General features: G+C 38.5%; 1 protein-coding gene across 7 annotated transcripts in view; it reads left to right on the top strand.

Moving 5' to 3' along the window:
* spen (spen family transcriptional repressor) overlaps positions 1-9326 on the top strand; it is a 108406-nt gene extending 99080 nt beyond the window's left edge. For all 7 annotated transcript variants that reach the window (XM_060852090.1, XM_060852089.1, XM_060852083.1 and 4 more), the window contains 4 exons: positions 5828-6253; positions 6844-7038; positions 7186-7344; positions 8015-9326. In XM_060852090.1, coding sequence (XP_060708073.1) covers positions 5828-6253; positions 6844-7038; positions 7186-7344; positions 8015-8146 — 912 coding nt within the window. In that variant the 3' untranslated portion in view covers positions 8147-9326. The remainder of the gene's footprint in view (positions 1-5827; positions 6254-6843; positions 7039-7185; positions 7345-8014) is intronic.
* The last annotated feature ends 3907 nt before the right edge of the window (positions 9327-13233 follow it).

The following is a 13233-nucleotide window of genomic DNA, read 5'->3' as shown; positions in this document are numbered from 1 at the left end:
TGCCACTAGTTCTTTTCATTTTCCAAGACATCGCTCACACCCAAAGTGACCTTTTTGATCCCAAGTTGAGCTTTCGAGGGTACATTCTCTCTATCACCTAGACTGGAATCTCCTTCCGCCCTCATCTATTTCTACATCTGTCTCAGCTCTCCTGCTGAAACTGTCATTTCATTGAATCATAGGATGATTAACAGCACTGAAGGAGGCAGTTTAGCTGTCGTATCCACATTGGTTCTCTCTAGGGCAACTCAGCTAGTCCATACCCTTCCTTGTCCCTTGTAAGCCATGCAATTGTTTTCAGATAATTATCGGATTCCCTTTTGAAAGCCACAATTGACATTGCCTGGCAGCATTATAGAGGCAATGTATTCCAGATACTAATCACTCGTACACCTTTTTCCTCTTGTAACAATTTTTTTTTAACTATTCACCTTAAATTGGCATTCCTGGTACTTTGCCTTGCTGCCAATAAAATACTTTTAGTTTAACTGTTCAGACCACTCATTATTTTGAATGCCTGTATCAAATTGTTCAATGATTATTTTACCTCTCAGGAGAACAACTTCAGTTTCTGTAGTTTATCCACGTAACTGAGATTTCTTCTCCAAAATCATTCTCCTAATTTTATCTGCATTCTCTCTTCCCAAGGTGCAAAGCCTTTTCTATAGCTAATCCGGATGTTGTACTATGAAATCGGTTCCCTAGATATTGCCCTATCAACACATCATGCATTCAACCCACCTTATTCCCCACAACCAGCACAAAGAACAGTATGGTACAGGAACAGGCCTTTCGGCTCTCCAAGCCTGCCTTGACACATTATACCGTTCCATATTAAAACTGTCTTCACTTATAGGATCCCTATCCCTCTATTCCATTCCTGTTTATGTATTTGTCCAGGTGCTTCTTGAATTCTGCTATTGTGCCTGCTTCCACCACCTCTGCCAATGCGTTCCAGGCACTCAGCACTCTGTGTGGAAAAACTTGCCTCGCACCTTTTTTAAACCTCCTCATTCTCCCTCCCCGCACACCTTAAACCTGTGTCCCCTAGTAATTGACCCATCCACAATGGAAAAAGCTTCATACTTTCCACTGTATCCATGCCGTTCACAATCTTTTAAACTTCTACGAGATCACCCCTCAACCGCCTGCATTCCAGTGAAACCAAACACAGTCTAACCAACCTTTCTTCATAGCTATAATCCCCTATACCAGACAGCATCCTGATAACTCTTTTCTGTACTCTCTTCAAAACATCCACAACCTTCTGGTAGTGTGGTGACCAGAACTGTATGCAATATTCCAAGTATGGCCTAACTAAGTTCTAGAAAGCTGCTGCAGAACTTGTCTATCCTTCTACTCAATGCCCCTTCCAATGAAGGCACAAATGTCATTGGCCCTTTTGTACAGCTTTATCTACCTGTGCTGCGACCTTCAGTGATCTGTGGACCTGAACACCCAGATCCCTCTGCATATTAATACTCCTAATGTTTCTGCCATTGACTGTACAGTTTCCACTTGTACTTGACCTTCCAAAATGCTCTAGCAGTGTCTACTTTCTCATTTGGTCAAAAATGCACTAATCTGTTTAATTTGATTTATTATTGTTTCACATACCAAGAGACAGTGAAATGTTTTTGTTTTGCTTGCTAACCAGACAAATCATACCTTACACAAGTACATCAGGGTAATAGAACAGAATGTAGAATATAGTGTTACAGTTACAGAGAAATACCAACTCTAATGTACAAGAAATTGTAAGTCTGATAACCGTGCGGAAGAAGCTATTCTTGGATCTGTAGGGACGTGTTTTCAAACTTTTGTATCTTCTGTCCGATGGAAGAGAATATAACTGGGTGAGAGGGGTTTTTGATTATGTTGGCTGCTTTCCCAAAGCAGCGGGAAGTATATACTGAGTCAGTGGAAAAAAGATTGGTTTTCATGATGGATTGGGCTGCATCCACAACTCTCTGAAAATCCTTGTGGTCCTGGGCATTACAGTTACTGTACCAAGCTGTGATGCATCCAGATAGTAATACCACAGGAAATAACCTATAAAAAGAGTTATTGTGGATGTGTCAAATTTCCTTAGCCTCTGAGGAAGCAGAGGCATTGGTGTGCTTTCTTGACTGTCAAATCAATGTGGATATACCAGGACAGATTGTTGGTGATATTTACTCCTTAGCATTTGAAGCTGTTGACCACTTCCACCTCAGCACCATTGGTACAGACAGAGGCATGCCCCCCACTACACTTCCTGGCATCATTGAGCAGCTCCTTCATTTTGCTGACATTTGAGGGAGAGATAGTGTAAAGACACTAAGCATTGTATCTTTTCTGTACTCTGTCTCATAGTTGTTTGAGATCCAATCCATTACAGTGGTGTCATCAGCAAATTTGTAAAGGGTCTTAGAGCTGAATTTTGGCCACACGATTGTGAATGTATAAGGAATATAGTAAGGGGCTGAGTATGCAGCCTGCTGTTTAGGATTATTGTGGAGAAGATCTTGCCGCCTATTCTTACTGATTATAGTCTACGGATCTAGAAGTCAAGGATCTGGTTGTAGAGGAGGTAACAGTGTCCAAGGTCGTGAAGTTTGGAGATAAGTTTGGTTGGAATTATGGTGTTGAGGGCAGAGCTAATGTCAATAAATAGGAGTCCGACGTAGGTGTCATTGTTATCCACATGTTCCAGGGATGAGTGTAGAATGAGGGAGATGGTGTCTGCCATGGAACTATTAGAGTGATAGGCAAATTGTAGTGGATCAAGGCAGCCTGGGAAGCAGGGGTTGATGTGTACCATTACTAATGTCAAGAAGCATTTCATAATGATGAATATCAGAGCCATCAGGCAGTAATCATTAAGGCGTGTTGCCTGATTTTGCTTTGTCACCAGGATGATAGTGGTCGTTTTGAAGCAGGTGGCAACATCACATCATAGTAAAGAGGGTTTAAAGATGTCAAAAAACATTCCTGCCACCTGGTCTGTGCAGGATCTGAGTGCACGGCTGGGGACTCCCATCTGTGCGAATTGCTTTCTCTGAGTTCACTCTCAGTAAGGCCTATCTGATATTTGCGGTGGTGACTGTGGGTACGGGTGCACCTGAGGCTGTTGGGGTAGGTGACATCATTTCACTGTTCTTCTGCTTAAAATGTGCATAGAATGCATTGAGTTCATCAACGAGGGATGCATTGTTGTCAGTGATTCTCTTAGACTTCATGTTGTAACCTGTTATGTAGGCCTTGTATTTGGGTGGTTCGTCTGGGAGTTAGTTTAGTCTGTATTGTCTCCTGATGTCCTTGATGGCTTTGCAAAGATCACTCCTAGATTTCCTGTATAGGCTAGAGTCACCTAATTTGCGTGCCTGAGATCTGATCTAGAAATTTCTCCTGTGTAATTCAGAAACTTTTTCCTTTATACTATGCAGTTTAAAAAAAAACTTGCGTTTATACTGTACTTTTCACAATCACCAGATGTCTCCAAATGCTTAACAGTAAGCCAATGTTTTAGTTTTATAAAGCCAATTTTCTGCATAGCAAGATCTCTAAGTAATAATATCTTATTGATCAGATCTGTTATGGTAATATTGATATGAGGGATAAATTTGATGAAGACACTGGGGTGATGGTCCGTGCTCTTTGAATGATATCTTGTCTGTTGTATTGACTTGAAAGTATGAAGGCTCATCAAAATATGACATCTTTGACAGTGTAGCACTTGGTCAGTAGTGCACTTAAGCAAAAATCTGAAGAAATGTTTGAGTCTCTGAAGTGAATCTTGAACCCATGGCATTCTGACCGAGTCAGGTACCACCATCAAACCAAAGTGGTGTTAAACGCTATAGCACTGTAATTCCCGTTAAATAATGTTGCAGTGTAAAGAAATCAAACGTTTTGTAGATGTGAACAACACTGCACTAATGAGTGTTGTTGATGTAAACTATTTATTTGAATATGGTTTTTATAACTAAATTGTTTTAGTTTATGTTTTCCCTTTTTTAAACAAAAATCTCTGCCACTCTGAAGCATTTATAGATGATATTGAGAGGATTCTGTTTTTGAATTCTGTCCTTGAACACACTTACACAACAGAATTGAAAGTTATCATGTTCTGTCATTGTGTCGACGTGCCTTGATTCTGGATAGTTTTATTCTTGAGTAAAATGTCAAAATAGAGATCTTATTTACTGGATCTGCAGTTGCCTGTGGTAAAGCCTGTCATTGATACTGTCTTGTAAGGTAATCTGTGCCCCTTCACTTTACCACAGCTTTTTGAGATGAATTCCTCCTTCCACCTTCAATGGTGTTATAAATTTTGTCTCCCTTTAGGTCCATGGGACTGGTTGTTTTCAAATATGTTGACCTAGAATTAACTGATCTTTGATAGTTCAACATTGTTATTATTTAAAAAGTGTTTTTCAATGCCCTGGAATACTTGATTGTTTTTGCTCCACTAGTAAGTCTGTGCCCTCCCTGCCCCAGCCCCAAAATCCGTTTTTGCTTGCCATGCTGCAGAACTTTTTTTTCTCGAAAGATCTTCTAGGAGAAAGTGAGGACTGCAGATGCTGGAGATTAGAGTTGAAAATGTGTTGCTGGAAAAGCACAGCAGGTCAGGCAGCATCCAAGAAAACATTCCTGAAGAAGGGTTCATGCCCGAAACGTCGATTCTCCTGCTCCTTTGATGCTGCCTGACCTGCTGCGCTTTTCCAGCAACACGTTTTCAGCTTTTCTCGAAAGATGCCTCCTAAAGACTTGGAATGGACCTACCATCCAATTTTGATGAGAAGCAACCACTTCAGACCAGAGAACTTCTACAAACATCAGCTTTCAGACCTTTCTGGGAGAGATCCTATTGCATATGGGATGCTTGTAAAGACACTGAAAATTTGAACTCCTCTCCTCTCCACTCTATTCTTTTCTACTTTCTTTTTGTGCTAAATGTTCTTACCATGCTGTTCGTCTCTTCTTGAGGGAAATTTGTAGTTAATTTTTGTATCATTTATGCTTATTGTCGTATTTCCCTCATACATTGCAAGCTGCATCCATAGGATATTTGTTTTTTATGTCTAGCTATTGGTAATTTTATGTATGCTGATTTCATTATTTATAATGAACATTGCTAATCTATTTCATTTGAGGCTTTACCTTCAACACAAATTCTGTCTTCAACAGTTAAGACTTAAAACAGTTCAAGACTTCCTCTTGGCATTGAACTTTTATATTCCAGCTTATAGATAAATATGTACAAACAATTGTGCAGGAAGGTTCAAGGCTTCTCAAAACATAGATTGTGCCACCACCTATATTTCTGTCTTTAAAAATCTAAAGTTCTCCTTTTGCCACATCTGTGCTCCACCACCACAAAGTCATGTCAATTAAAGAAATGGTATATTGGGAGCCATTGAAATATTTCCCTCTAACAGAATACCAACTAATCATACTCAGTTATTGGAAATTTATATAAGTCCATTCTGAAGGAATTCTCTGTGAAAGTATCAATTAAGAATGTAATTCTAGATTTTGTAAAAATTTAATATGGTAAATTATTAACTTGTTCCTATCGGTGGCTTCAGCTGAAATGCTCCAAAATATTTTTGGGATAGAACCTAGTTCTCAAAGTCCGAAAAGACCAAATACCAGATGACAGTCTGGCAAAAATTGAGAAATTAGCAGAATTCTCTGCAATTTAGTTTAGAGCAGCTTTCAGCTTGATTAGAACCTTCAAATCAAAGATTCAAATGATAACACTTTATAATGCTAATGTGGGGATGTGTTGAATACAAGAATATTTTCAGTGCTATGTGTAAAACTGTTTATTATTTAATAGGGTATTTCAGAAGGGGAGCATGTACATCCTGGCCAGAGAAGTAAAACTCCACAAATATCCCAGGATGCTAAGGGATCTGCAGCTTCTGAGCATCCTCATCATGTATCTATCACCAGACTAACAGGGCAGATGGAATTGCACTCTCCTCACTTACAGCATCTACAGAGAGAGAGGGTACAGCCGGAAGCTAATCTAACTTCTTATCCTTCTCCAACTGGAGTGTCTATGCCAATCAAGCATGAACTATCCTCACCACACCAGCCCCTAACTCCAAAACAACCATCTTTTATCTCCACACAATCCTCAACATCAGGAACAGCCCCATCACCGGTGATATCCAGGTCAGACCCTCCAACTACTGGAAAGCAGGAGCCACAGCCACCATCAGGCTCACAGAGACCTGTGGATATGGTTCAGCTTCTCACAGTAAGCCGCAATTCTCTTATATCAAAAAGATTAGCTTCAACTTATCAATTAATGTAAAAGTTAATTTTAAATTGTATATACTCAAAGTTTTCAAAGATTTGTGAAATGTTGAATTTGTATATAGAGTTTGGTTTAACTGGTATAAGCATCAGTCTGGTCCTTCTGTTATAACTGTTACCTTTGTTTTTATGATCATTTTGCTTCTCATCTGCTCTACTTTGTTTTGGACTTCATATTTATTTCTTGTATTTTTTTTCTAAAACTGTTTATTCCTTTAACTTGCAAATTAATTAGAGGAATAAACCACTTCTAAATCAAACTTCCTTAACATTGAGAATGATCCTGACTGAGGTGAGTAATTTATCGTGTTTAGCTGAAAGAAATCTGATGAAATACCTGTTCTCATTTCACTTGTTTCTCTTGCATTTGTGTAAAGCTAGCATTAGTATCAATGCCCTTCAAATGCATAATTTTTCACATCATTCTGGAAAAATCTGACATGCCTAAAGGGTCTGCTTTGTTAGAACTGAAATGCTGCAGGATTAAAAGATCTAAGTGTGATTCACTTTTAAACTATTTATTCCTTTTAGAAATACCCAATTGTATGGCAGGGGCTGTTGGCTCTGAAGAATGACACAGCAGCAGTGCAACTCCATTTTGTGTCAGGCAACAATGTGCTGGCACACCGGTCACTTCCAGCGCCTGAAGGTGGGCCTCCTCTCAGAATTGCTCAGCGTATGCGGCTGGAGGCAACGCAGCTAGAAGGTGTAGCACGTAGAATGACGGTAAGTGTCTTGATTTGGGGTAGTTATGTACTTAAAGGCTGTGAATGTTTTGTCATCTTAAACATGTCTTTCAACATTAAGATTATAATTTGGGCAACTGCAGTGTAAATAATTGTTGGAATGAAGATCTCTCTTTTTGTTTTCTAGGTTGAAACTGATTACTGCTTATTGTTGGCTTTACCGTGTGGTCGTGATCAGGAAGATGTAGTGAGTCAGACAGAGTCCTTGAAGGCTGGTTTTATTAGCTATCTACAACTAAAACAAGCTGCTGGAATAATCAATGTTCCAAATCCTGGCTCAAATCAGGTATATGATCAACCAGAAATTCAACAGCATGTTTTCTAACACCATGGGACAGAACAGAAGATTAATGCAGCCACCCATGAGTGATGCTCTTAACGTCGAATGCAGCACACAAAAGTATCAATTTGAATTAATTTCATTGCAGTAACTGGAAATACCCTTATGTCCCCAACAACTGAAGACAGCTTGGAACACAGTCAAATTGTTTCAGTATTGTAAATCCATTCCAGTAGGCTGTAGGAACAGGCTATTTTCAACTTGTAAATAGGATGCTGAAAACAATATTATGTACTTAGGCAGAGACATTTCATATCAACAAGGTAGGAGAGTTTCTTACTCATTCTCCAATTCCCTACATTTCAGAAGGGGAATCTGGTCAGTTTTAAAATTGTGGACACTGATTTGATTCAAAGGAGAGCTATTCACATTTTTAGCTCACCAGCATACTTGAATGAGGCTGTTATTTGCAGACCACAATTAATTAAAGTTAAATCTTTGGTAAGCCAGTTTTTGCATTTCAACATGAAATGTTGTTTGAGATTCATCAAGAATTAGTTAGCATGTTAGAATGTAACATATTTTGTGAAAGTTACTCTACAGGAAACCTGCGATTTTTAAAAAATATATATTTTGGAGGCAGCACCCACTAATTCTGTGCATTTTCTCTTTACAGCCTGCTTATGTTCTTCAAATATTCCCACCCTGTGAATTCTCTGAAAGTCATCTGTCCCGTCTAGCCCCAGATTTGCTGGCCAGCATCTCCAACATCTCCCCTCATCTAATGATCGTCATTGCTTCAGTGTGAGCATTTGGTTCGCTCTCGTTTTTAATCTTTGACTCCGTTACACTGCCAACTGCCAATCTTCTTCCAAGCAAGGCCCGACTTGGACAATGGGCAGCTACGTGTTTACAATGTTTCCGGCCCTGAGCGAACTGGTGGCTCCAGTGGCAGAGTGGAAACCTCTCTGTGTAATCCTGCACTCTCGGCGATTCCTGTTTATGTGAATTGGGATTACCATTGCACTATATTAGTGACTTGGTGACTGTATGGCAGTAGATTGCTATGGATCTTATCATGGTAGCATCCTGGACCCCTCTGATGAACTTGAAGGCAGGACCTCAGAATCTCTACCTGTTTCAGTAGGGCCAGAGTTGGGATGCTTTTCAACCCCACCATCAGTTATAATGATCAACTTTTTCGTTTTGTAAATCTCCCTTCTTTGCGAGGGAATCAAATGGGCTGAATTCTGAGAGAAGAGGGATGAACGGTTTAAGCTGAAAAGGTGAATAAAGCTGATGGCAAATGCTGAATCCTTGGAACCATGAATTCAAACTTTACTGAGATGAAAAGAAACATACAATTTTACCTGTGCCAAAATGCATTTTCAGAGAAATCTTATTTTCATATGCGGACTTTGTACTTTCATTCATTCTTAAGTGCGCTTCACTACTCCCTAACGCTGCCCTTCAAGATGTGAGAGTATTTTATGCTTGTCAGGACATCTCTTCGGTCTCATTAATTTATAAATTCTTTCCACAGTCTTTTCTTTGTTTTTTTTAATCCCTTTGTTGTTTGGAGCAATCGAAGTCTGATTTAAGCCCATGTGGTGAAAAGTGGTCTCCAATATGCAGCAAAACTGGTACTGACTAAACAAGCCCCCGTACTCCTAATAGGATGGGGATGCAAGGGGACTGGTACTCCCAAGAAAACAGGGGCTGTGCTGTCTGAGCCAGCCATGAACGCTGTAACTACCTACTGGCAGCAAACAGTCTCCTTGTACTTTTTAATGGCGTTTGTACATAGTACTTTTGGAATTCTGTGCTTTGGTCTGATCTGATTAACTTGTGTAAAAAAGAAAGGAACCCCAACCCCACACAGACTTGAACCGTGTTACACAGTGCTGTAAATATTTGTAAAACTCAAAACAATTCTTTCATGGTAATGTTGAAGGCACTTATAATTTTGATACACAGAATAAAAATCTTAGCACATTACAGAAGGTATGACATTTTTCTCTCTTGACTGAGCATGTAAATAGCCTTGCGAGCTGGTATTGTTTAATCCTTTGACAACCGACATTTTAAGGTTGGCTATAAATGCATAACTACCTTTTTAATTAGACAGTTAAGCTTTCTCTCGGTGTTTTGTCAACATCATTTGTTTCTGATTGCACATTCCACAAATTGTGGTAGATGCATATTCTGGAATTACCTTGTAACCATGGATTTCCAAGAGATTTCAAAAAGTAGCTGTTATAATGAAAGTCTCAATTCCAACACTAGCTGTAAGGTATATTGTGCATATATAGCTATATAACTATACTGTCAGTGCACTAGGAGCAATTAGAAAAAACCGTACCAGTTTGCTAAAGCTAAGGAATGTATATTTTTCTTGATTGTTTTTAATCCTCACTTAATTCAGTTGGATGTATGGGCAAGGGAACAACTAATTTATCAAGTCTTTTACATATGATAATGCAGTGTAGATGTCTCACTTGAAGTTGTCGCGGTAGTCTATTATCTTTATTCTGCCTAGTTATTAGTAGCTCCACTGGTACATGTCTAATATGGTTCCACAATTTAAATTGCTATTTAACACTACTTTTGTTCAGTAGAAGTAAAATATGCTGTGCCAATTTTGAAAAGTTTTGAGGAACAATTTAAGTTGGTGCATAAATGGTATTGGACCACATGTTAGTGTCATAGTCCTAAACCAGAAATTTGGGTTTCGTAGGTTTTTCAAAGAAATGATTAATTTGTACTTTTGAAGTCTCCAACATAGAACAACAGAATTTTATAACTCAGTCATTCTGACTTAAGGTGCTTTGTTCATGTCTTTCATTTGTTATTGACTTGATAGTTGTTTGAAAAGAGTTTCAGTCCTAGGAAAGGTCAAGCTTTTTTTTTTACCTTTTTTATACTGAAAAATGAGATTTTTACTGATTGGAGCATCTTAGCTATTTTACAACTGTTGGTCATCTTTGTTAAACAAAATGTTTATAGCCTATTTTTAGCTTGCACAATCTAACACAGTTGGAGTTTGGAAATTGATTTTATCTTTGAGAGTCTGGAACAGCAGATCCTGTGCACATTATCCTCCTGTAACATCAAGACATTTTGTACTGTATATATCTTTGTTTACTAGGCAGTTACTCGGAGCAGACATAAACGAGTGATTTAAATTTCTAAATGGATGTTGAGATCAGATCTTGCTGTCCTTACAACAAGATAAAACCATGATCTGCAGCTGCAAGTCTAGCAGGGTTAATCAAAGCTTGTTTAGATTCTTGATGGTTACCGTTAAAATAGGGTAGGAGTGAACACACAAACTACTTTGAATCAAATCAGGATATTTTTTAAAAAGACAGATTGGAGACAGACTTCCCTGTTAGTTCACAGATTTTATTTTTGAGAATAGCCAAAGTGCATGGCCCAAGGAGAGCCCTGCATTCATTCTTTATATTGTGCTGAGTTGACTTCCTAGAGGGAGGATGATAGAGACGATGCAGTTGACTTCATTGCTTTTGTGTCAGGAGAAAGAAATTATCCGGTGTTCCTTATAATTACGCTAAATACTATCCAGTCATTTCCACTATATGTGTGTTTGAGAGATTGAGCAAGCAAATGTGGAGATATGTGGTAAGAAATAGTTTTGCAGTCACTAAAAAATCTGCTTCTCATCAGGGCTGACCTGTCATAGCGGGTTTCGTTGAGTCATTTATAAATACTATGACTAATAAATTCCAGTATATTGACTAAATAAAGAATGTTTTCTTTAAATGTATTCCTAGTTGATATCAGCATGTGATGTCAGGTCTTTGTGAACTACTGGCTAATTTGATGCAATTGAAAGACATATTCCTGCAGCATTGATTGGACTGGAGTTACACACTAGGTGTGAACTTCTTCCTTAATGTACATTAATGAATTAGTTCTGTTTTATGATAGTCCAACAGTTAATTAGCCACTTCTTCTGATATCAGTTCCTTATTTCAGAGTTTTTTGATATTGATATGTTTGTTTTCAGACTGTCATGGTAGAATTTGAACACATTCCCTGGATGGGCAATCCACCCATCCATTACACAATACTAGTTTCCAACAATTTAGCCATACGTTTGATAACATCGATATTATAGGTGCTTCCTTCGACTGTGAAACTATTTAGATGATTTTTATGTTTTCCTTAGGCTGTAAAATTCAATAATTCTGTTTAGATTGCCATTCCTTTTTGAAAAAAGCTACCTAATTTAATTCCATGTCCCTGCACTTTCAAAAGAAGTTTAGGAAGGAGTAACCCATTCAGCCCATTGAGTATACTCTGCTATTCATTAAAATTGCAACACATAACTTCCTTTTCCTGCCAGGTTGTCTTAACCCTTAATCAAAAATCTATCACAGTTACATTATTTAAAAGACATTTGGACAGGTACATGGTTAGTAAAGGTTTAGAAGGAAATGGGCAAAGTTCGTGCAGTGCAACTGGTTCAATTTCGGAAACTTGGTTGGACTGGATGAGTTAGACCAAAGGGTCTATTTGTACTACTTTATGAATATACTGCATCAATGCTCATTAGGAAAGAGAATTCCAAAGACAAACAGCCTTCTGACAAAGGAAATTTGTCTTCCGTTTCATTTTAAATGGAAGACCCTTTGTTTTTAAACAATGGCCCTTAGTTTAAGATTGCCCCATAAAAGAGAATATCTTCTCAGTACCCTCAAAAACCCACTGAAAACCATTTGTTTCAATTAAATCACCTCTGATGCTTCTGAGCTCAAGTACAGACCCAGTGTGCTGAGTCTTTCTTCATAAGATACCTCTTTTGTCCCAGAAATCATCTGTGAGCTTCCAATGCAAGTACATCCCTCCTTGGTAAAGAAACCAAAACTAAATGGTCTTCAAGATGTGGCCTCACTAAGGTTTTGTACAGCTGTACCAACACTTCCCGACTTATTTTCCCACCCTCTTGCAATAATAAAGCCCTACATTCCATTTGCATTCCTAATTATGTGCTGTAACCACATGCTAATCTTTTGTGATTCATGGACAAGGATGCCCAGATCCGTCACTGCTGCAGTATTCTACAGTTTGTCATTTAAAATACATTCTGCTTTTCTATTCCTGTCAAAGTGAGAATCTCATTTCCTACATTATATTCCGTTTGCACACATTTATTTGCTCACTTGTTTAGTTTATCTATATTTTTTTCCAGATTCTCTGCATTCTCCTCACAACTTGCTTTCCTAATGATCTTTGTATCATCAACAAATTAGGTTCTAAATGGTAGTTTCATTGCAGCGTTACTTTACAGATGTATTAATTTATATTCCACCAGTTACCATGGTGTATTTTGAACCACTTTCCCAGATTTAGTCTAGGCCTCTGGATTACTAGGCCAGTAGCGCCACCATTATGTTTCTGCCCCCCACCCCCATAAATAGCTATTGGTTTCCCTTTATTTTCTTTTCACAAAACCATTTTGACTATGCCTGATTGTGTAATATGAGTTTCTAAGGGTCCTGCTATTACCTTCTGAATAATGGTTTTTAGCAGTTTCCCAATGACTGGTGGTAGACTGACTGGCCTATAGATTCCTGGTTTCATGACACCTACTTTTCTTAAACAGTGTTGCATTTGTCATTTTCTGATCCGTTCAGAATCTTGGGAATGTTGAAAGATTACAATCATTGCAACCACTGTCTCTTTCACCACCATCTTTCAGACTTAAGTTGCAGGTCCAGGGGACTTTCAACCTTTAGTCCCACTTGTTATCCCAGTACTTGCCCTCTCTCAATTCTCCCTCCCATTTCCCTCTTGACTTAATACTAAGGATGCTTTCTGTGACATCTGCTATGAAGCCAAATACCTGTTCAGAGTTCCTGCCATTTCCTT

The sequence above is a fragment of the Hemiscyllium ocellatum genome, chromosome 37 (genome assembly GCF_020745735.1).
Source record: "Hemiscyllium ocellatum isolate sHemOce1 chromosome 37, sHemOce1.pat.X.cur, whole genome shotgun sequence".
In the NCBI taxonomy this organism is placed as follows: domain Eukaryota; kingdom Metazoa; phylum Chordata; class Chondrichthyes; order Orectolobiformes; family Hemiscylliidae; genus Hemiscyllium; species Hemiscyllium ocellatum.
This window is presented reverse-complemented; position numbering and strand designations above follow the sequence as displayed.